The sequence below is a fragment of the Canis lupus genome, chromosome 21, assembly GCF_048164855.1.
Source record: "Canis lupus baileyi chromosome 21, mCanLup2.hap1, whole genome shotgun sequence".
NCBI classification, from domain to species: domain Eukaryota; kingdom Metazoa; phylum Chordata; class Mammalia; order Carnivora; family Canidae; genus Canis; species Canis lupus.
The window spans coordinates 40,181,505-40,206,768 of record NC_132858.1 but is presented as its reverse complement, the minus strand read 5'-3'; the positions used below and the strand labels follow the sequence as shown (position 1 = coordinate 40,206,768).

General features: G+C 42.1%; 1 protein-coding gene and 1 long non-coding RNA gene across 3 annotated transcripts in view; one reads left to right on the top strand and one right to left on the bottom strand.

Annotated features, from left to right (window-relative positions):
* Positions 1–5,252: 5,252 nt before the first annotated feature.
* Positions 5,253–21,322, bottom strand: LOC140613050 (uncharacterized). Its single transcript, XR_012014161.1, has 3 exons — positions 20,781–21,322; positions 6,518–6,582; positions 5,253–5,859 (listed from the first exon to the last, which is right to left on the bottom strand). It is a non-coding gene; the product is annotated as an uncharacterized lncRNA (long non-coding RNA).
* The window catches only part of RELN (reelin), a 498,553-nt gene continuing 493,453 nt past the window's right edge, over positions 20,165–25,264 (top strand). For both annotated transcript variants that reach the window (XR_012014160.1, XM_072791484.1), the window contains exon 1: positions 20,165–20,432. Coding sequence is in view for 1 of the 2 variants with exons in the window: in XM_072791484.1 (XP_072647585.1) it covers positions 20,165–20,432 (268 nt within the window). In the remaining variant the exon portion in view is untranslated. The remainder of the gene's footprint in view (positions 20,433–25,264) is intronic.

Below are 25,264 nucleotides of genomic sequence, written 5' to 3'. Positions count from 1 at the left end.
ACTGAGCTCAGAGAGCCTGGATCCCGTACACAGAGGCTGTGTCATCCTCCCAGGGGGGTGCCTGGCTCCTGGGCCTTCTGATGGGGAAGGATTTCTGAGCTCTCCTCATGTGGAACCTGAACTGCCCATCTTTGGAGAAAATCTACTCTTAAGCACTTTAGATGACTCTTGGAAGAACCATGGTTTATCCACTAGAGAGGCTGCTGCAAAATAAAGCAGGGTGGCTAGACTTCATTTTCATCAGTTAGAAAATCCTTATACTCAATCCTTATACTGCAAGTAACACAGCTGATGGCCAACCTCAAGCATATGGATATTTTTAACTCTGAAGGTATTTCAGTGAAATACCTGAGGACCATGCATTATAAAAGCATAAAATCTGGTCCTTTTTGCAAGCTTTCTCAGCCTATAATGCCCTTAAGATTTAAAAGTAATCCTACTGAACTGAGGGAATGTTACAAATTGTTTAATTCCTTTGACGTGACTTCTACCTTTACTGAAAAGGCAAGCTGCTACTGGTTCACATTGTGTGTACCTTAAAATAAGCTAGGAACTGTTATAAAACGGAAGGTTTTTGTGATCACCAATATTTCAGAAACACTCCAGATAAAATCTATCTAGAGTGATTACAAGAATTTTAAAAGTTGCAAACCTATTTTGCAGGCAGTATTTTGGTGAGCTGAAGTAGGAGTTTTACCATAAACGAAGAACAATGTCATAAATCATTTTGTGAGTCTTATTAAAAAGAATTTAATAAGAGAAAGGCAATTAACAAAATCTAGTAACTGAGAAATCTAACTTTAAGACTTATGAAACTCATCACTTGCACACATTGGCTACTCACGTTTTACCTACTAGTGCAAAATAATAATAATGGTGATAATTTTAAAGGCTTCCATTTGGCCAAACTATCATCTGTATCATTCAAAAAGTACTATATTCATAAGTACAATAATATTTTAGAAATAATCATAGCTACCATTTCTGAAAAGTGAGCATATAACTTAAATTGAGTCAGAACTGTATTTTTGGATTCTTAGGTTTGTGGGTTCTCATAAGACAAAACTCATGAACCTTCTAGAATAATCAGGACCATAGAGGGCTAGCAAAAGGACTAGGGGTTTGGTTAGAGATAGTTGGTTGTAATCTGAAACTTTAACACTATAGTCACCATTTGTAACACTCAGTTACTTAGCATGACCACCTGGCCTTGAGCACTTTTGGACGTAGGTCCCAAATTCATTTACGTATCTTAATATTGAAGCTACAGCACTGGTCTTGTTATAAATACCCTGCCTCACATTTTAATATAAAATGCGTGATATTTAACGCTTCCTGTATGAATTATATAAATGATAGGGTATTTGGCTAAGTTAAGGTTTTAAAATTATTACGACTCTGTGCATGAATACTCGCAGCTTCAGTAACAACTTCGAAAACCAGGTCTTAACAGTGACCAGTTTTAAAGAGATAGAGAGAGGCAAACCAACAAACAGACTCTTTTTTGTTGTTGTTGTTTTGTTTTTAAGATTTTATTTATTTGTTTGAGAGAGACAGCACAAGCAGGGGAAGGGGTGAAGGGGTAGGGAAAAGCAGATTTGCCTCTGAGCATGGAGCCTGATGGGGGGCTTGATCCCAGGACCCTGAAATCCTGACTGGAGCCGAAAGCAGCCACTTAACTGACTGAGCCATCCAGGTGCCCCCCAAAACACAGATTCTTAACTATAGAGAACAAACTAATGGTCACCGGAGAGGAGGAACATGGGGGGCGGGGGGTGAAATAGGTCATGGCAATTAAGGAGTGCACTTGTCATGATGAGCCCTGGATGATGTATGGAAGTGTTGAATCACTATATTGTACACCTGAGACTAATATCATACTGTATGTTAACTAACTGGAACTTAAATAAAAACTTTAAAGCACCCAGTCACCAGCTTCATAACTCTTAAAATGTGAGATTTTCAATTATAAGGCCAATTCTGTCAATGGCTTTTCTTTCATTAAATCCTCTAATATTAATGAGCAATGAAATGTCCATTAAGCTATTAGAAATCAGATATATTGTGCTGGATTGTGTAATGCTGAGAAGTTTCTGTTTTCAATGAAATTGTTAGACCTGTCCCTGGCTTCTAGCGATATCCACATTATAGTCATTAACTGAAAAATAAAGACAGAAATATGCCATTGTGCCCACCATGTGAAAAATCAAATCTCGTAATATCATAGGCATGGAAGTTGCTTATCATTTCACATTTAGTGCTTTGTTTGAAACTGCCCCATGACCCATTTGAGATCAAAGTTCATGCAACTGGCAAGTAATGGTGGCATTATTGTGTGTCTGTGACATGTGAAGGGCACAAAAAAGGAATTCATAGAGATAAATTGTTTGGTATGAACAAGTCCCCTCTAAGCCTTCAGGATTTTCTCAAATTCAAAAGAGGATAAAGAATGAGAGAAATAAATTATGAAAGGTAGCCGGTTTCATTCTTTTTCTCCCTTCCCAAAAGGCTTGGGATTCTTAGTTCTTAAATATTTTTATGCCTTTCAGAGTGAGTTTCATGGTCCAAGACCCACACTTTTACTAAACATGACAGAGCTTCTAGCAGTAGAATAGTGCTATATTTCAGCTATGTAATGTGTTTAATAGGCTTTCATGTTTAGGCTTAAACCCTAACTATGATTTACTATCTTTGGGGGAGGTTTGCAGGGGAGGAAAATAAATTCAGAGTCAGAATGCAGTGTTCCCTGGAACCTGCACATAGCCAGCATCACTTCCATGTGCACTGAAGTGCCATGCACAGACCAGGCCGATGAGGGCGGGAAGTGGTCTGAACACTTGCAAGGGAGGCTTACCCCAGGACAAGAGGAGCCACTTATCTGTATAGAATTTGTGCCTCCTGCCTCTCCAGGGCAGGAGATGAATTGAGAAGAGAGGGGCAGGGTTTCTCCTCTCTCTTGAGCATCATTTTCCAAACAGACCAAGATCTTATATGGCCTCTGGCAGGTGGCCATGTAAGAGGACAATGCGAGGCAAGGGCTGTCTGTCCAGGCAGATATTAAAAGTTTAAGGGCTTTTTAATTGGGGTCAGTGAGGCTAGGAAGAATCAATGTTTGGAGGGATCGAAAGTCCTTGGTTTAACTCACAGATCTTTCACTTAGTAGAAACCTTGGAGAAGTTGCCACTGTGTGTGAATCCGGTTCTCCTGGGACACAGTCACATCCCTGTGCTCATGTATTGCCTATGGCTGCTCTCGTGATACGACAGGAGGCGTGAGTAGGGACACCTGGGTGGACCACTCAGTCGGTTAAGTGGGCGACTGTTGGTTTCAGCTCAGGTCATGATCTTAGCGTTGTGAGATCCAGCCCCCTGTGTTGGGCTCCATGCTGAACGTGGACCCTGCTTGGGATTCTCTCTCTCCCTCTCCCACCACTCTCCTCCCCCACCCCCACCCCCGACATGTGTGCTCTCTCACTCTCCCTCTCTCTAAAGAAAGAAAAAAAAAAAAACTGTACAGACGAGTAGTTGCAACAGAAATGGTCTGGTTCAAAAAGCCAAAAATAGTTACCATGTGGTGCTTTATAAGAAAAGTTTGCCGACCCCTGATCTAGGCCAGATGTTAGAGCAGCAAACTGATTAAATTAATCGACACTACATTGTGGATGACTACTTCTCCCCAAACCACCCCCTAGAATGTTAACCTATTAAAGTGCAGGGATGCCTGGGTGGCTCAGTGATTGAGCATCTGCCTTTGGCTCAGGTCGTGATCCCGGGGTCCTGGGATGGAGCTCCCACATCGGGCTCTCCGTGGGGAGCCTGCTTCTCCCTCTGCCTCTTTGTGTGTCTCTCATGAATAAATAAATAAATTCTTTTTAAAAAAATAAAATAAGATGCATTTAAGACAAAATTAATTGCAATTATGTGAATAAAATCTCAATGGGTACTTGATAGATGTATTTTAGTAAGTATCCTTCTCAAGGCTTACCAGAAAGTACCTCTGTCTTCAGTTACATACTTCCTTTACTGAAACCTACTTTTAGTTTGCCAAACCCACTATATTTGCTATTTTTCTGTTGACTCTGCTTGAGTTGCTCTTCCATTCCCCACCCTTTTGTACAGAGATAGTTCCTACTTGTCCTTAAGACTTAGCCCAAGGGATGCCTGGGTGGCTCAGTGGTTGAGCATCTGCCTTTGCCTCAGGTTGTGATCCCGGGGTCCCCAGATCGAGTCCCACATCGGGCTCCCACAGGGAGCCTGCTTCTCCCTCTGCCTATGTCTCTGTCTCTCTGTCTCTCATGAATAAAAAAAAAAAAAAGACTTAGCCCAAGTCTCCCCTAAGGCATTTATTATTACCCACGGAAGCCTTCTCTGTACCTCTACCATCCCATTTCATTCTTTTTCTTGCTGACCCTTATTCTAAGTATCACAATGCATATTATTGATTTCATCAAAGTCTTGGTCATCATTATTATAATTACTTGTCTGTAGGTTTCCTCTATTAAACTATAAGCTCTTCTCTTTACTCTTATATCCCCAGGGTTTGGCATGAGTGTTTGGCATACAATAGGTAAATAATACTTAATGAATCACTATTTATTAATCTTCCTCAGTTTGGCCCCTTATAAGCAAAATTTTCACTACTGGGGCAGCTGAGTGGCTCAGTTGGTTGAGCATCTGACTCTTGGTTTTGGCTCAAGTCATGATCTCGTGGGTCATGAGATCGAGCCCTATGTTGGGCTCCGTGGTCAATGGGGAGTCTGCTTGAAAGATTCTCTCCCTCACCGCCCCCACTCTTTATCTAAAAATATATATATATATCTTTTTAAAAAATTGGGCTACCTATTTCAGTTGGAAGAATATTCATTAATAGAGAGCCTCCTCAGGAAATTTCCTTGACTGTTGAGTGAATGAAGTCGGTAAATATCATCTGCAACTGTATCCTTTTCTGTTACAGAAAACTTCACTTTTTGAGCACTGCTAATAGCTGTTGAATTCCAAGATAAATTATTTTTTGTGGTGAAAAGTTGCCAACAAGTTCATATGCTCAGAAAGTATGGATTATAGTTTTTTATAAGCCCAGGTATGTTGAGGCATTGATAATGTAGGCAGTATTTTCTCAAGAATGAAATGTTCCTGAATAATTTTCCCATTATGTCAGTACACAGCATTGAATCGAATAGTATTAAACAAATCCTTCTTTTTTATATAACTTTATTGGAAAGATTTACAGAATCATATAATATTCATGTAGGCTTTTATCATGGAAGTAGCAAACTGAGGATCCGAATAGGAAACGCCATTGATATTATTAAATTTTACAGAACATGGGAGTCCTGGCCTCTGTTTTACAAAGGTCCAGAATTTTCTTGCTCAGGTCAAAATTTCTCTTGCCATGAATGCTAATTCTGAAAGCCAGCCCTGATCAGCACTCATCATTAAATGGAAGAATCCATGCAGATGTGTCAGACATCCTGCAGTTACTAGAGAGCTACATGACACCGGAGTGAGCCTCCACTGCTAGACAATGGGAGGACATTTCAATCCTCAGATGATGTACTGGACATTTGTTGTTTGTTCTGTTTAGCACGTCCTTTCCTGTCTCTTAATACATTTTCTTTTGGGGACCCACCCCCTCCTCCCTCATAATCCCTGTGGTTTTGGTGGGCCTACACCCAGTCACCCTAGGCTCTAGGAAATATGCCTAGGACCGGGCCAGTCAGCACTTCCATCACAGTGACTGTTTAGGGATTGGCACACAACTCTAAGCCGATGCAAGGAGGCTTGGTCCTGTAATGACGAAGGATGCCTAGACTTGCCAACGGCTACCCGTGTTGAGAAGGTTTTCCTGAGAGTGACAGACCTGCAGGAGAAAACAGAACTGAGAGATGAAGAGTGAGTGGAGGTCCAGCAGCATTATTTAGACGGAAGCTATAACTTCCCTCGAACATTTCTGTTATCTTAACCAACAGGTAGGTTTTTTTGGATTAAACTGATGTGACTAGGGTCTCCATTGCTTATAACCAAAAGAGTCTATCAACTCAAATCTACAAATAATAGTGTAATGAAATTTAAAAGTTATCTGGACAAGATGTCTGGGGAAAGTCCAGAGAGCTCAAATAATTGAAAATTTAAAGAAAATATGAAGAAAATGAATATCTCTAAAATTTTCCAGCTATTTTCAAAAATTAGATTCTCAGCTGGTGATGATAGGTGAGAAAAGATACTATTATGTTTTCACTTCCCATTGTTTACTTTCACAAACTTGGGTATAAGCATTTTAAGTATTTTAGTCATATTTTAGGCATGAATATTTTAATATTATCATTGATTTTTAAGTAGAGGCTATAATGTTTCTTTAATTACATGTTTTCAAAGGGTTAATTCATTCTTTTAAAAATATTTTATGAAAAAAATATTTTATGAAATATCTCATACATATGGAAATACACTAGAAACATAAAATATAAAAACATATGAGGAGTGCCTTGGTCAGTTAAGCATCTGACTTTTGATCTCACCTCAGGTCTTGCTCTCAGGGTCCTGGGTTCAAACTCGGCATTGGGCTCCATGCTGATCATGGAGCCTATTTAAGGAAAAAAAAAGAAAAAAGAAACATAAGAAATAACATATAATATAACCAACATCTGCATACATACCTATTAGCCTAAGAAATGTATCATTACAAATAAAGTTGAAGCTCTCTTACCTTCTTCTTGGACAAACCCCTCTCCCTCCCTCCTAGAGATAATTACCATTCTGAATTTGTTGTTTACCATTACCATGCATTGCTCCATACTTTATCATACATGTATGAATGCCTGATCAATAAATAGTATTATTTAGGAGATAAATAAGCTTTACATAAGTCGTGTAATAGTGTATGTTTTCTCCTGCAACTTACTTTTTAAGTTAAACCTTATGTTTATGAAATTCATTGATGCTGAAATGAGTAGCTTTCTTTCATTCATTCTCACTACAATATAATATTATATTTCAAGCTCTTAATCAATTGAGAACCCAGCCAGGGGGTGGGGGAAATCTATGAAACAGAATTTTTACTTAACTTTAGCTGAAATTTAAGCATTTCCTTTAATTATAAAGTGGGAAGCCAACCATAGTTATGTGTGACTTTATTACCAAGAGGAATCATGGGTATTTCCATATCACACTATGGTTAATACAGAGAGAGAGTTTGAAATACAGATATTTACTTTGACATTGTTAGTTGTTATCTTGCTACTCTATTTAATGAGTTAATAAAACATATATTACCATATCATAACTTTTTAGTATGCTGATAATAACCATATTTCAATACAATTTGTTTCTTTGTAATCCTATATATTTCAAGGCATTTAAAACATTTTAAACATTTGAGAAGAGGCTCATAGGTCTCATCAGACTGCTAAAGAGGTCCTAGGCACAAACACAGTTAGAAACTTTGCTCTCAAGCAATTCCACACCTAGATATCTGCCTAAAAGAAATGAAAATGCACATCCAGACAAAGACTTACATGGGAATGTTCAAAAAGCACTATTAATAATAGCCAAAAAAAGTGAATGGGTCTATCTATACATTACAATAATACTTTAGCAATTAAAAAGAACTAACTGGGCTCCCTGCATGGAGCCTGCTTCTCCCTCTGCCTGTGTCTCTGCCTCTCTCTCTGTCTCTCTGTCTCTCTCATGAATAAATAAAATCTTAAAAAAAATAAAAATAGAAATAAAAAGAACTATTGATACATGCTACAACATGGATGAATTTCAAAACCATTATACTAAGTGAAAGAAGCCAGATACAAAAGACTAAATTTTAAAATTTCATTTGTATTAAATGTCCAGAAAAGACAAGTATAAAAATAGATACATATAGATACACAGTAAGTTAGTTGTTGTCTGGGGGAACCAAGGCAGATGAGATTAACTGCAAATGGGCTGGAGGGATCTTTCTTAGGGTAATGGAAATGTTCTAAAATTGGATTGTGATGATGTTGCACAACTCTAAACGATTTACTAAAAATCATTAATATATGATAAAATGATAAATAAAACGGATGAAATTTATGGTATTTAAATTAAACCTCAGTGAAGCTGTTTAAACAGCAAGAAACTTTGCTCCACTGTACGACCAGATCATTTATTTATTTTTCTATTAAAGGTGGTTTTCATTTTTGTATTTGCTATTAATATAGCAATATTGCTTTGAGCATTCTTGTACATATCTCCTTCTGCACCCCCTGGGCATATCTCTGTGCTGTATAGCTAGAGGCAAAATTACTATATTACTTCAACTTTGCCAGATATTGAAATATTGCTTTCCAGATGGTTGCCACAATTTGTATTCTAGCAACAATGTATAAGAATTCTTGTAATTTATAGCCTCACCAATACTTGCTATTGTCAGACTTCTAACTTTTGCAGTCTAGTAAGTATGAAATGGTATCTTGTTTTAATTTTCGTTGCAACATTCTCATCTGGTAGGAGACACCGTTTTGCCTTCTGTGGCCAAGGGCAAGACAGTGTAGTGGTTAGATGCTAAGGGACATTGTGCGTAGGTTTGAATGATGTTTCTACCACTTCCTAGAGATTGTAACTTGGGAAAATTATTTTATAATTTTAGCTATATATAACTTCATATTTTAACTTATTCCTGCAGAACCTGTTTTGTTCTTGTGTCGTTGTGCTTCTCTGAGTAGAATTATTTTATATTTTTCCCTGTTCTCCCTGTAGGGAGTCAAATCACTCCTAAAATATACAAACTATATTGAATGAATAGGTGAGTTACAAAAGTTAGATTTTTATGAAGAAAAAAAGTATCATAGGTAAACTGAAGAACCTCAAAGATACAGCAAAAGTTTTAAAAGAGTAAGAAAAAAATACAGATTACCTTTCCAGTAAGTAGCAGTGAAGGTGATAATTCACTCTTCAGTGGTAACAATGAAAGCCAAGAAACAATGTACTATCTTCAATAACTGAAAGGAATTAACTGCCAACTAAGAATTCAGTTTGTTCCTTTGCAGTCTTTATATATGTATTTCCTTTTATTCTGGTCCTATTTCACTGACGAGGACCTTTAATTTGGTGTGAAATAAAAATGGTGGGGGAGGGCACCTGTCTCATTCTTGATCTTAAATGTAATGCTTATAACATTTCGCCAATTTGCAAAATGCTTCTGTAGAATTTTTTTGTTAACTATCCTTCATCAGATTAAGGCAGTTCCTTTCAATATTTCATTTTGATCCTTACAAATAGATGCCAAAATTCCTATATCTTTTGAAATTATTCTTTAATCTTTCTTCTTTAATTGTGAATATAATGAAGAGCTTTGCTAGCGTTAAATTATTCTTTCTGGCATAGCGTGAACCCAACTTTGTCATCCTATATTATCTTTTTTATATTTTGCTGAATTCTCTTTACTAGTAATTTGCTTAGAATTTGTGCATAAGTGATCACGTTTGGTCCATAACTTTCCATTCTCCTACTGTCTTGTTTGGGCTTGGTAGATGGTACCCAAGCTGATTCCGTCTGCCACTCCTGCCTCCTCAGTGGCCGTCATTCTGCACTTAAGCCCCACACACTCAGATGTATTGAACATGATCTTTAAACTCTAATTTTTAAAAAGGTTTTTATTTATTTATTTGAGAGAGAGAGAGAGCACAAGCAGTGGGGAGGGGAGTGAGAGGGAGAAGCAGACTCCCCGCTGAGCAGGGACCTCAATGTGGGACTCGATCCCAGGACCCCAAAATCATAACCCGAGTCAAAGGCAAATGCTTAAGCGACTGAGCCACCCACGCGTCCTGATGTTTAGACTCTTATTAATAAAGATTGAAGTTAGTGTGCTCTTCCTGAACACTCTGAAGTCTCAAATTACATTTTATATATGGATTCCACAACTTAACTTTTTTTTTTTATGATAGGCACACAGCGAGAGAGAGAGAGAGAGAGAGAGAGAGAGAGGCAGAGACACAGGCAGAGGGAGAAGCAGGCTCCATGCACCGGGAGCCCGACGTGGGATTCGATCCCGGGTCTCCAGGATTGCGCCCTGGGCCAAAGGCAGGCGCCAAACCGCTGCGCCACCCAGGGATCCCCCACAACTTAACTTTTAAATCTCTGATATGAGGGGGACCTGGGTGGCTCAGTGGCTGAGCATCTGCTTTTGGCTCAGGTCATGATCCCAGGGTCCTGGGATCGAGTTCCACATCAGGCTCCCCACATGAAGCCTGCTTTTCCCTCTGCCTGTGTCTGCCTCTCTGTGTTGTTCATGAATAAATAAATAAACTCTTTAGAAAATATATAGGTATTCTGGTTAAGTTAAACTACATTTCAAGTGATCCCATCAAAAAATTGTTATAATTATAGATACTGAATTAGTTCATGCACTTCTGAACTTTTGAAATATCTTGTAATTGGAAGAATTTTCCACACACTAACTTTTGGCTCTATACATTTCACACCATGTTATCCTTCCACTCTTCACATATCTCTGGTGCCAGGGCCCAAAGGACAGTTTATAATATAATGTCTAAACTGTACTTACATATCATGACTCCAGTGAGGTCCACAGAGCAGACAGTAAATTTTCTGAAAGTCATTCTTTACTGGGACAGCAGCTAGCAGTAACTTAAGTGTATACACAGTAACTGCAAACTACATAAAAATAACCAACAAAACTCAAATCTCTAAGTCGACTTCCCTTTAACCACTCAAAAAAAAAAAAAATGCTCACAGCCACTGCCATGACAATCTTACACAAGGAGAAATTTGGAGTAGTTAGAATAGAAAGGAAGGGAGATCTTAACCATGGGTTCAACATATATTTTCAAATTTTACAAAAACATATGACTATGTGAACCCATTTCTAGTCTCCCCACAGGGCCTTGGAAGAGACTCATACAAGTGGAAGGCTCTATACCTAAGGCTGTGGCCCTAGGTGGGAAGTGGAGTTTCAATTTTATTATTTTCCATACAGATAAAGAATTGCCTCTGGATGTTTATTGAAAAGTCCACTTTTCCCTCCACTTTTAATCTGCAGTGCCAACTGCTATACATTGAGCTTCTATATAGTTGGGAACCCATTCATATATGCTCACTGCACATGGTTCCTGTTTCCCCTCATGATTAGTTCCTTTTTAAAAATTTTCTGGTCTCGGGAAGCCTGGGTGGCTCAGCGATTGGGTGTCTGCCTTTGGCCCAGGGCATGATTCTGGAATCCAGGATCAAGTCCCGCATCTGGCTCCTTGCAGGGAGCCTGCTTCTGCCTCTGCCTGTGTCTCTTTCTCTCTCTGTGTGTGTCTTTCATGAGTAAATAAATAAAATCTTTAAAAAATTTTTTTCTGGTCTCTTAGTGATTTCCTTTATTTCCTATGAGCCCAATAACACAAGAAAATTATGTTTTATGCTGGATCTAGCTGTTTTACAGGAACCAGGCCTCCCAGAATGTCTAATATTCCAGGCTGCCAGAAGCAGCTATGTCTGCCATGAGGGTTCTAAATTTTAGGTATCAGGTCTTGAGATTGCCTGGTCATTCTTGATAGTCCCTTATTCTTATATTTTTGAAACATTTTGTTTTTCTGCATTTTATCAATAAACACATCTGGTGTTCTATAGCTGATAATTTCAGCGTCTGAAGTCTTTGTGGGTCCGATTCTGATTATCTACTATTCCCGTGGACTCACTGGTTTCTCCCTTCTCACAGTATTAGTGACTCGTGATTGCAAACATGCGTTCAATGCATCTTTATCTGTTGTAGTTCTTTGAAGGCTGGCTTAAAGGAGGTTTATTTTTCCTTCATAGAGACCATTTGAATTTGTTCCTTCTAGATGCCTGGGAGCACTTTTAACCCAGGACCACTTTAAAATTAATTCTTGGCTTGAGGGTTTTCAAATAAAACAGAAGTATGAATTTGGGCCACATGTTCTTTTTTTTTTCTTTTTTTTTAGAGAGAAAGAGAGAGAGCACAATCGGAGGGCGGGGGGAATAGAGGGAGAGGGAGAAGCAGACTTCCTGCTGAATAGGGAGCCTGACTTGGGGCTTGATCCCTGGGCTCAATCCTGGGACTTTAGGATCATGACCTGAGCCAAAGGCAGATGCTTAACCAACTAAGCCACCCAGGCACCTCCTGAGCCACATGTTCTTGAGAGCCAGACTTGGGTTTCAAATTTTGGTGAGAGCATTCCCCTGCCATCATTACTTTATGCCAAAATTGAGACAAATGAGAAAATTTTTCTAGTTCACCTTTTTGTTGAAAGTCTAGCTGTTTGAAGATCAATCATACCTTTAGGCATGGGTTTTCTATTGCAGTGCTTTAGGAACTATCTGTGGTATGTCACCAAAAGAAATTTTTATAAAATACAATTAAAATTAGTTACTAGAAAAATGGATTGCTGCTCAGATGTTACTACACTGTAAAATTATTCTAAAAGTTTCTAAATCTCTTAATTTATGTACATATTTCAACATGGACTGGCAACAGATAATTTACAGACCGCTCTGCAAGCCCCACTTTGGGTAGTACAATCCTATCATTCTTCCCACCTTGGGCCGACCCTAAGCTTTATCTCCTATTCCCACACCCCCCATAGCCTTCAAAATGGAAGTTCAAAGTCTATTGAAATGGGAGATGTCAGAGTCCTGGGTGGATTGGGCACCTACTCGCTTATCTCTTGATTCTTGCTTTTGCTTCATTTTTTACATCTTGTAGATTTGTCTTTATATGTCACTACTTTGGCAGTGCATTAAAAGCGGTTTCACCATGATCCAGTGTTCCCTCTCCTCACTGAAATATATGCATAAGTTCACCAAAAGACATGCACAAAAGTAATTTTTAACCACATTTTTTTAGTTGGCCCAAACTGAAAATAGCCAAAATTTCCATTAACGGTAGACAAATAAATTGTGATCCTCACCATATACTGTATGGTAATAAGAATGAACAAACTATTGCTACACGCAGCAACTGGATGATTCTTAAAAACATGACGTTGAGTTAAAGATGCCAGGCATAAAATCACATATATTGCATAACTCTGTTTACATAAAGTTTAAAAACAGGTGAAATGAACCATCTTGAAGACATGTTATGTCTCTGCTTAAAATCCCTTCCGTGTCTTGGGGGAAGAGTGGTGGCTCCAACAGGTCATAGGCACTTCTGCCTAATGTTCTCCTGATGCTGCTCATATGGAGTCTTCCATTTGTGAAAATCCATTGAGCTCTGTACTTCTGATTTGCTTACCTTTTGGTGCATATTTATGCTTTATTAAAAGGTTTACTTAAATATATTTAAAAAATAGTTTATCCAGCAACAGTCACTAATCTGCAAAAGCCTGAAAATTGGGCACGATCTTTTCCCTCCCCTTAGCCCTGTGTCTAGTGATTCAGTCTATCACACGGGGCTGTGGGTCTTTTAAATATTCCCCATTCCGCCCTCCCCCCTCCTTCTCCTCCCAGACCATCATCTCAGCTGAGCTACTTGTACCACATCTGAGTCTTCTCTCCGTATTTACCTTCATGCTCCCCAATCCAATGTAACCAAGATGACCCAAGGTGTCCCTCAAATGTATATGACCTCGGGGTATGTCCCTGTTTACAATCCCTTCAGTGCCACCCCACTGCTTTCAGCAAGAAGACCCTGCTGTGGTTGAAAAGGCCCTGCCCAGCCTATCTACTGCTGTGCTCACAGCTCATCAGGGCCAGTCTCCCTTGATGCTCTTTACTCCATCAGCTCTGACATGCTTTCAGGTCTGGAATCCACCACTTTGCTTTCCCCGTCGTCATCTTCTTCACACAGAGGTGCTCTGGGCTGAAATATGTTTTTTCTCCTTCTTCCTCAGCCCTTTTTACCAAACTAATTGCTCATAAATCCTAACCTCACCCTCTTGCTCAGGTAAATCTCCACTGTTCTTTTTCCCTTCTCATGCTGTATTCCCCTTTAAAGCATGCATCACTTTTATAAGTCCCTCATTGATTGTAGTAATTGATGTTGATATCTGTCTCTCCCACTGAAATGTAAGCTTTATGGAGCAGGAATTGTATCGGTCTTGTTCACCACTTTTCCCAGAACCTAACACAGTGCTCTGCTTGTCATAGTCGTTCAATTAATATTTGCCGAGTAAATGAATGAATTAATAATGTACTTTGCTATACTGTAACAGAAAGTGCGCTAGAGACAATTTGCTAAAATATTCACCGGACATTTATTTAAACCCTTGGAGAAATTTAGCAGAATATTTTTTCCTCAGAAAGTTTTTGGCATTTAAAAATTAATTAATTCCTTCAGATCATGTCACTTCTTGACCTAAATCTTCCCCATCGTATTGATGTGATCTGGCCCCTTCCTGCTTCTCTGGCCTCATCCCTTACTACTCTTCCCTTGTCATGCTGCTCTTCCTGAGCCTTGAACATCCCAAGCATTGTCCTGCTTTAGGGCTTTCATACTAGTTCTATGGTCTTGTTGGATTGTTTTCCGCCTACATGTTCACATGGTGGACTCATCCATATTCATGAAGTTTCCAATTTCACTCTCCAGAGAAGTTTCCCCTGCCGCTTCAATCTAAAGGGACCAGTTTGCCTTCGATGCTCTCCACCATATCATCCTGTTTTATTTCTTCGCAGTATTTACCAGTGTCAGGAATTATGTTGTTTTTTTGTGCTCATTTACTGTTCAGTTCCCAACACTAGACTGTAAACTCCATGAGGGCAGGCACTGTACTAGCTTTATTCAGTGCTGTGTCTACTGTATCTAGCAGTTTGGCACATATGAGATGCTTGATATATATTGATCAAATGACTTAATGAATGTGAAAGTGTAGGAGCATTCATTCATCCTTTGAATGTAGGGCAGTGCTATACAATAGGCCACTCTATGATGATGGAAATATGGATAGACTATGGATTAGTCAATGTTTTCCAGAGAAACAGAATGATTAGGATCTCTCTCTCCCTATCTAGATATATATAAGAGGGTGTTTCCTATAGTAATTGGCTCATGTAGTTATAAAAGCAGAAAAGTCCCACAGTCCGCCATCTGTAAACTGGAGAGCTAAGAAAGTCCATGGCATAATCTAGTCTAAGTCTGAAGGCCTAATAGTGTTAAGTCCTGATTTGAGTCCCAGAACTTGAGAACTAGGGGCACAGATGTCTAGGGGCAGGAGAAGATAGATGTGTCAGCTCAAGCAGGAAGAGAGGGTTCTCCATTCCTAATAGAACTTTTTTGTTCTTTTAGGGCCCTCAATGAATTGGGTGATGCCCACCAACATTGGGGAAGGCCATCTGCTTTGCTCAGTTTGCCAACTGAAATGCTAATCTCTTCCCATAACACTCTAATAGAAACACTCAGAAATAATGTTTTACCAGGCATCCCTTGGCCCGTCACGCTGACATACAAAATGAACTATCATAGTCTATAAGTCTGCTCTGTCCAATATAGTAAATATTAAACACATGTAGTTATTGAATGCTCGATATGTGCCTCATGCGCCTGAAAAACTCAATTTTAAATTTTGTTTAATTTCAATTTGAATAGAACCTGTAGGCTAGGGCCTACCATAATGGACACTGCAGCTCTAGAGAACCTGATTTAGGATGGGGGGTAGGCAAGGTCAGGGAAAGGTCTGAGAGGAAAAAAGCATGCAAATGGAGATGTGGAGGCTGAGTTAACAGCATCCAAGTGGGGGGTGAAGTGGAGGAAGGAAGGCTGAGAGTGTGTACTTAGGGTATAAGGATTGGAAAGGACATGCTAGAGAGAAAAGACAGAATCCTTGGAAGTAGAGAAGCTTAAAAAGAGAGAGAGAGAGAGAGAGAGAGAGAGATTTTTAGTGTTGAGGAATTGGGATCTTTTTCAGAAATTTTATGACACGATGACATTTTATTGACCTGTGGTTTATCTCATTTTTGTATTTAAATTTGGGGTGCATTAAGTGACATGTGCTGGCAGGACATGCATATCAGAACCAGTCCTTTCCCAGTGAAGTTTCAGTCCCTGGAGACTTCACTAACCCTTCTTTTGCTTAAGAGTCTCAACCTTTTCAGATTGTACCGTATTTTACAAGTAATAGGTTTGGGAAGTTTACTTTTGTGTAAGGAAGGGTTTCCTGTTATTTGGCCCTTTATTACTACTTTAAAGTTTAAAGAGTTGATTGATTCCAGTTTGTTCACTCTCTCCATATATATGTATATATACACACATATATATTTATATTATTATATATTTACATAATATACATATTTATATTATACATATTGATATTATATTATGTGATATATATATTATATAATTTTATATACTTTCTGCTTGACTTTTCCAGAGTAAATAAGAGTAGAAGTTTACTTTCTCACACATATCAAAACATTTGCTACTTGGGGGTCAAAAAATAAATAAAAGGCAGACAGTGAGTGCATTCTTACAACTTTTAAAAGTGATTCAATGTCTGTTTTGTATTTTTTAAATTTTTTTTCTGTTTTGTATTTTTATCTGGATTGATCATCTCCCAATGATTTGAAAGTTGTGGATCTGATTTTATATGCATATACATACACAATATATGTGTTTCCCATTGTGTTATAATTATTCGAATTCAATACTGGGCAATGATTTCTAATTCCCAGAAAGAAAGGATTTATAGTCTAAAAATGCCTATGTGTAATTTTTTTGGTAGACTAATTACCACTTCAGAGCAGTTTTAATTAAAAAAGAATCTTACCCCATTTAAGCTCCCTTTCCCACAGATTTACTCATTTTTCACCCCTGACACCACTTTTTATTTTTTGCAGATTTTTTTTTTTTTTGATGACGGCCAATTTTTCTTGAAAAGCATTTCTCTACTTTCCTACTTAGTTTGAAGGCTTGTAGATTTTCTGGACCAGACAGATATTCTTGAAGATGTTTATTATGACTTATGAAATAGAAATAAGATCTAAGGCTTAGCACAGGAGCTGGGAAACTGGAAGTTTTGACCTGTAACCTACTTTGCCTTCTCTTGTGGGACTTAAAGTACACTGCTCTATGAGGAAGATGCTAATTCCTGATGTTCAAGGTGATTCTATATAGATCTTGTGTATTATTTTTAAGATTATTAAAAAGTATTAATAATAGCGAGTTGAACTGGGTCTGACTGTGAAAGTATCAGAGATGTGTAAACTTGGACCTCTAGTACTGTAAGAACACAAGTATTCATGTTTGTCCAAAGGACTGCTAAGGGGGGTGTACCAGCATCTACCCCTTTCTTAAGCAACTCCACACCACTCAGGGCATTATTTAAACAGTCTCTGTGTCTGTTAATGAACAACCACGGGGCTGAAGTCAGAGGTTTGAGCCTGAGTAGTTAAGAGTATAAAAGTCACCAAAATACAATAGCGAAGTAATGTTGTAAAAAGTGAAGAAAGCACAGTAAAAGGGGAAGGTTGGAGGGCAGCCCAGGTGGCTCAGCGGTTTAGCATCGCCTTCGGCCCAGGGCCTGATCCTGGAGCCCCGGGATCGAGTCCCATGTCGGGCTCCCTGCATGGAGCCTGCTTCTCCCTCTGCCTGTGTCCCTGCCTTTCTCTCTCTCTGTGTGTCTCTCATGAATAAATAAATAAAATCTTAAAAAAAAATAAAAGGGGAAGGTTGGAAAATGAACTTGGTTACATCAATTGAATGCCAAGAAAGCCATGGAGAGATGTACAAGAGAATATCTCCTACAGAATAGAAAGAGGGGGACCTCTGGGAATTGGCAACCTTCTGGGAATTAAGTGCCAGTTATGTCCTGGACCAATTATCGGTGCTTTTCCTCAAGACAATTTTTTCTTTTTTAGAAAATTGTATTTATTTATTTTAGAGAGAAGGAGAGAGATCATGCGAGTGGGGTGAGGGGCAGAGGGAGAGAATCTCAAGCAGACTCCTTGCTGAACCCAGAGCCTGATGCAGGGCTTGATCTCACAACCCATGAGATCATGACATGAACCAAAACCAAGAGTCAGAAGCTCAATGGACGGAGCCACCCAGGTGCCCCTAAAGACTATTTAAAGCAGCAACCTTGGCAACAAGCATGGCCAGATTTGATCCCAGACTCCTCTTCTTAGTGAGGGCCCTTGTCAAATCACTTAACTTCCATGACTCTTACCTTTCTTTTCTGAAAAGTGAGGATAATTATATCTACTTCACAGGGTAATGTAAGGATTAAATGAGGTAATCTGATGTTAGTAAAGAATTGTTGTCTTCCCATCCCTCGAACAATACCAATATGCGTTCCTTAGAAGTGGTTTGAGCTGGTTAAGTGCCGGGACTCTGGAATCAGATTTAAGTCATGGCTCTCTCACTTACCAGCTGTGTGACCTTGGACAAGTTACTTGACCTCTCTGTGCTTCACGTTCATAACACGTAAAATGATGATCTTGAGAGTACTTTCCCCATAAAGTTGTTATGAGGATTAGAAGAGGTTAATGTATGAAGTGTTTAGGATAGCACTTTGGCACACAGTAAACATGTGAAAGTGTCAGCTAAAAATGTGCAACGGTTTGGATTCTTTCTAGCAGTGATTCATTTTGTCTTAGGTTATGTGCACATAACGGGGTGGGAAGCTATGGTAACAGTTATGCCAGCTGTGGGGTAAGTTTCTTGTAATTCTGTTTGGGGCAACGCTGCCTGCTGTGAACAGGTGGTGGTGGTAGTTGGCCTTCCAGCTAAGGTTGTCGATGGTTGCAGGGCTTTCTGGGTGAGAGCCTTGCAGGGCCGGCAGCCAGCCGGTCTCGCATCCAGCCTTTGTGACTGATGTTGGGCAAATGAACATTTCTGACTGTTTCTTCCCTTGTGAAATGGGTAATTTTATTTTTATTTTTTTGCCTCTGGGGTGGTGTGCCTGTAACATGTGGTAATTTACCTACAGCCCATGTAGCCTGCACCCAGCACGGAGCTGAGGGGTGACCATGATTACATCAAATATATGTAGAGCAGCTGGGCCCTCGGGGCTCGTAGCGGGGAGCACAGAAGGCAGCTGGGGGGGGCCCTTCCGGCCGGTCTGAGCTCGGTCTGGGTAAGACGAAGAAGAAGCAAGGTCTTATTTGTGCAACGGAATGACTGCGGAGGTCCCCCCCTTGGACCCTGCCATTCACCCCCCCCCCCATAGGCACAGACGCCATCCTTTCCAGTTTTATGATCTAGTCATCTCCGTCCGTGCGGGTGTCTCTGGGCTGGGCGGTTAGCAGGCGTGGGCGGGGACAAGCGCTGACACCTGGCCTGACACCTGCCGCCGCGCCGCTGTCCGCGGGCTCGCTCGGGGCGCCCCGGGGCTGCGGCCGTCCCCGCCCGGGAACGCGCTTCCCATCGCTTCCCCGCGGGCCCGGCGGCCGCGCAGCAGCCCCCGCCCCGGTCGCCGCTGCCGGCGTCCCCCGGAACGCGCTCCCCTTCCCCGTTTCGGGGACGTTGGTCGCGGCTGACATTTAAAGGAAATAAACACTGACTTTCAGAATCAGCAGGTCCCCCGCGCGCGGGCGGCGACGAGCGCCTGTCGGGGCTGCCAGGGCCGCTGCCGCTCGGTCTCGCCGGCCGCCCGGCTGCGGCTGCGGCTGCGGAGGACCGGGCGGGGGCGGCCGGGCGGGGGCGCATCCCCGCCAGCAGCGAGGCCGCGGGGCCCCGAGGGGCGCGGGGCGTGGGGCGCGGGCGGCGCAGACAAAGAGGCGGGCTGGGCCCGGCCGCCGCCGCTCGGCCCCCGCCCCCCGCCTCTCGCCCCTCGCCCCTCGCCGCGGGGGCCCCGACAGCGCCCCTCCCGGGACCGGCGGCGGGGGGCGGGGGGCGGGGGCCGGCGGGGCCCGAGGTGCGCGCGGCGAGCGGGGCGGAGCGGGCGGGGGCCGGCGGGGGCCGGGCGGGCGCGCGAGGGGCGGGCGCGGGGCGGGGGCGCGGCCGGGACACGTGTGGCGGCGGCGGCGGCGGCGGGCGGGGCGGGGGCCGGGGCGCCCGGGGCTTTAAGAAGGTGCGGAGCGGGGCGGGCGCTTTCCCAGGCCCGGCCGAGGGGCGTCGCGCGGCGGCGGCGGCGGCGGAGGGAGGCGCACGGCGGAGGCGGACGACGCGCTCCCGGCGCCCGCAGCCCGCGCCGGCTCCCCCGCGGCCGCCAGAAAGTTTGCGGGCCGCGGCCTCGCGCGGAACTTCCCGGCGGGGCCGCCCCGAGCCCGCCCCTCCCCGCGGGGCCGCCGGCGGCATGGAGCGCAGCTGGGCCCCGCGGACGTGGCTCGTGGCGCTGCTGCTCGGGGCGACGCTGGGGGCGCGCGCGGCGGGCCCCTCGCCGGGCTCCTCGCCGGGCTCCTCGCCGGGCCCCTGGCCGCGCTCCTCGCCGCGCTTCTCGCCCTTCTTCTTCCTGTGCACGCACCACGGGGAGCTGGCCGGGGACGGCGAGCAGGGCGAGGTGCTCATCTCCCTGCACCTCGCGGGCAACCCCACCTACTACGTGCCGGGGCAGGAGTACCACGGTAGGTAGCGCCCGCGCCCGCGCCGCCTCCGCGCCTCCCCGCCGCCTCCCCGCCGCCTCCCCGCCGCGCCCCGGGCCCCGCGCTCCGCGGCCGCCGCGCCGCAAAGTTGCCGGACCGAGCGGCGACCCGGGCAGCGCCCCCCGCCCCCGCCCCCGCCCGCCGGCCGGACCTTTGTCCTGGCGCCCGGCCCCGGCCGGTGACCGAGGGGCGCGCCCGTCCCCGCCGCGAAGTTCCCGCCGCCCGAGCCCACAGGGACGGGTCCCCGCCGCGTCCCGAGTACACGGGTTTAAGGGGAGAGAGAGAGAGAGAGAGAGAGAGAGAGAGAGAGAGAGAAAAGATTGCTCTTACTTTGAACGTGCTGCTTGTTGTCAAAAGTGATCCCTGTGTTGTTTATTGATGACTCTGTCTTTTATCTGCACAGCTTTGATTTCCAGGTAAGGGCTGCAAGCCCCTTATGGTGTAAAGGTACCTTTTTCTTTCTTTCTTTCCTTTTTTTTAAAAGGATCATTGCGGAGTCCTTCATCAAAATCAGACGCTGAGGAAGTCTACTGTAGCTCCGAGAAATACGATTTTATATGATGCCTGTATTTTGACTGTTTTAAGCCAGTACATCGAGGATGTGGGGGAAATGCGATATTGTCCATTTTCTGTAATTTCCCCTGGCACTCCTGAAGATCGCGCCTCCGTGGTGCTTCTAACGGTGTGACAGGCACTCTTTGATTAGAATTTCAAGGCAAAAAAATACCTGCACCCAACCAAATAGAGACTATTGCCTAGTGATCTCATGTTGTAGTTTCGATGTCTTGTAGGCTCGTAACAATTACTGACATAGCGGGAGATAATCCACTGAGCAGCTGGCATTTCAGATAAACATGCATGTACGAATGATAAGAGTCCTTAAGTTTTCTGTTTTCTTAAAAACACACACACACACACACACACACACACACACACACACACACACCTTCACGTCTGCTTTAAAATGTTTTACGTCAATAAATGCTTTCTAGAGGTCTAAAATCGTGCTCTTACAACTTTCTTGTGCGATGGCAGACTTGTCTGTAAAGTAGGAGTCAAATTCAGGGGGAATTTTAGACTTTGAAAAATTAATTTTCTGTAACGAGTCCCTTCCTTAATAAAGTGTTTCTCTCATTCCCTTCCCAAGAATGTTCTGGCATTTTTCTCTGATATCTCAAGAATCTTTAAGTGGAAAGACCAGCCAATATGATGGCAACCCAGACCTAACCCAAAGACTGATTGATTGAGCCTGTCACTTGGTGTGACCCTTAGCAGAGGTGCTCGCCTGTCATTAGTTCTAAGTGAGAGTGGTAGGTAAGTGAGCCAAAGCTGGGCTAAAAGGTATGATTGTCAGGTAGTGATGGAAGACCATGGTGATAATACAAAGCTTTGTTATTGGGGGTCCCCCCCCCTCTGTTTTCCGCATCCTTTGTAAGGTGCTGGCATAGAAAACTTAATACTAAAATATGACATAGCCTTTGCTTTTGCTCTAAAGCTAGCAAATAGAAGTCATCCAGAGACTGACCATAATCACATCCCTAAGTCTGAAAAAGAATGAGTGCTAGAGAGTAAGAAAAAAGTGTAATACTTCAAGTTGGACATTGTGGGGAAAGCTTCAATTTCTACCTCGTTTCTGCCATCAGAAAAGGTAGAGGAATTTTATTATGCAGCTTCAAGAAGTTCGGATTATTATAAACTTTGAGAATCATTAATGTCATATTTTTTTAAAAAAGATTTTATTTTATTCATGAGACACACACACAGAGGCAGAGACAAGAGGGAGAAGCAGGCTCCACGCAGGGGCTCCAGGATCACGTCCTGAGGCTGAAGGAGGCGCTAAACCGTTACATCAAACGCTTAGATTTTTAAAAAGATTTTATTTATTTATTCATGAGACACCCAGAGAGAGAGGCAGAGACACAGGCAGAGGGAGAAGCAGGCTCCCTGTGGGGAGCTCGATGCAAGACTGGATCCCTGGACTCGGGATCACGACAGGAGCCAAAGGCAGATGCTCGACCACTGAGCCACCCAGGTGTCCCAAACACTTAGATTTGAAACTGCCTGTAGCTTCAGGCCTTCAGTAAGAGTTTTTCCCTGTAAAATGTTCTACAGGTAGAAGAATTGTTTAAAAATGAAATGATGCTTCCTTGTGTGTCTTCTTTTTTAGACTTTTAAAAATTAAGGTTAAAATTATATAGCATCTTTAGGAATTGAATTGATGAGGGGAAAACTTAATATACATTTCTGGTTGGCTCAACATATATGAGACCAAAATAGCAGATCATTCAAAATTTTTTAAAGCTCACAAATCTGTAAAATACTAGCTTCAGGTTTTGTTTCTAACCTTCTCAATCTTTAAAGGTAGCTATTATGTCAGGAAAAATCGGTCTTATTGATGATTTACATCGAACTCATCATCTGGAGCAATCATGTTTGGGTAGAGGTGATGGGTGTCACTTTTTACCTAAGAGAATGCATCAAGATGGAAGAGGTGTGTACAAGGGCCCCTAACACAGAACGTTACTGTGGGTCAGACTATGTCAGCTGCCCTCGGAGACTTGTGCTGTGTGACTGAGCTCAGGATGTGAAATGCAGAGGCAGAAATCACTCTTGTATAAGCGTGGTTCAAAATTACAGGTCTCTGTATGTGTAATCTTTATGCAAAGATCTTATTGAACATTTTTTGGGATGCCTTGGTGGTTCAGTCGGTTAAGTGTCTCCCTTCAGCTCAGGTCATGATCCTGGGGTCCTGGGTTTGGAGCCCTGCAGCATTGGGCTCTCTGCTTGGTGAAGAGTCTGCTTCTCCCTTTCTTTCTGCCCCTCCCCCCATGCTCTCTTTTTCTTTCAAATAAATAAATAAAAATTTAAAAAAATCTTTCAAAAAACAAAAATATAATACTAAAGAATTTGAAGCTTGCATGTCTAACAGAGTTGTCATATTTCCAACATTAAGTAGTGTACCTATGTATTTGCAGTTTGGGCAACTCTGTAAACAGTGCATGATTACTTCTACTAGTTTTCATCTCTTAATTAAAGTATGTCACTCGTTATCTCTGTTTTCATCTGCTTATATCATTCATTCATTCATTCATGAGAGAGTGGGGTGGGGGGAGAATCTTAAGCAGGCTACATGCCCAGCACAGAGACCGGCACAGGGCTCAATCTCACAACCCTGAATTCATGACTTGAGCTGAAATCAAGAGTTAGATGTTTACCTGACTGAGCACCCTCATCTTCTTACATCTTTTAAATTCTGTTATCTGACTTTCTTCAGATGGCATCATTAGTCACAGTGAACTGTGGTGTCCTTGCATGTGTATACCACATTGTAGAAGCTCAGCAGAAAGAGATCTTGCGTATATCATGTTGAATTGGAAAGGTCTCAGGATCAAAACGATCCTTCCTTCCTTCCTTCCTTCCTTCCTTCCTTCCTTCCTTCCTTCCTTCCTTCCTTCCTTCCTTCCTTCCTTCCTTCCTTCCTTCCAGGATTTACTGTTTTTGCACAAGTCCCAAAATATGGTCAGTTTCCACAATATGATTTCCAGGACCAAACCTAATTTTTTTTTTTTTTTAGAAGTTTGTGAATAATGGGCAGATAGGAAATAGAAACCTAGTTGGTCTAGCCGGGTGGCCATTTCTCCTTGCTAACCAAGCCTGGCAATTCTCTGCTCCTTCTCCTAGGGACCAGGGCAGTATTGTGAAACATGCAAAGGTCGAGTTGATGTCTGCACCTTTCCCTTCCCTTGATAATCCCTTTTCCTCCCCCTCAACCTCAGGTTTCTACCTATCCTTTTTGTTTGTTTGTTTACAACTTCCTCCCCCAGCTGATTTGTGGAGACTGTGACTCATCAATACTAAATTTTCCCACAGTCTTAATTACACTGGTAGAAAAATATTTTTCCTTTTTCTTTTTGTTTGGAAGAATTTTAAGCATCACCAAGCAGGCAGATAATATATTTTGGGATGGAAAGACTTTTAGAAATCCCTGAAATCATGTATTAAGAACCTACCTGCTCACAAGATTGGCTTTACTCAGTCACCATCAGAGAGGAGAGGTCAGACATTAGAAAAAGCATCTATGAAAGCCAAGCATAGGTAAATGAGTCTGGAAAGTGTCTGAGCTCGGGTAACACAATTTATCTGAGTCCCAAAATAGGCTAGAGTCCCTATTATTAAGGGGGTGTGAGGTGAAAGGAAGTGTTCCCTTATAGTGAAAAAATATTCTAAAATATTGAGGGAAAAATTATCTTTAGCAGAACTGAATTAGTGATATGGTGTATTGCTTAATAGGGGGATTGTATTGTATTTTGTAAATGCAGTAGCACTGTTGGTACGTCTTGCATGCTATGTTTCCATTCCATTATTTATTTAATTGTGTTGTGGGGTGATTGGGAAAATCAATTTCTACTGCTAAAACAGCATTTACAAAAAAAAAGACATAATTGGACAAAGAGCACTTTGTTATAACAGTCACCGATACTACTATTATTAATACATGTGTTCTGGAATCAACGGTTGCTACTTAAAAATCACTGTTTGAAGGCAGTGCAATGTAGTGACCTTTCAAATATAGGAATGATATATATGTCAGGCATAATTTTTGGTAATATACTCCAGATAAAATTCCTTTCAAAGAAATGATTTTACCATCTGAATTAAAGTAATCTGATGTTGCTAAGGTAACTATTGTTTGATCAGGTGTGTAGATATTTGCCCTTTACCTGTCTCCTGATTCCAGAATCAGCACATTTAAACTCTTAGGATAATTTGTCAGATGCAATTTATAAGTGAACTGCAGCTGTGTCCTACTTGTA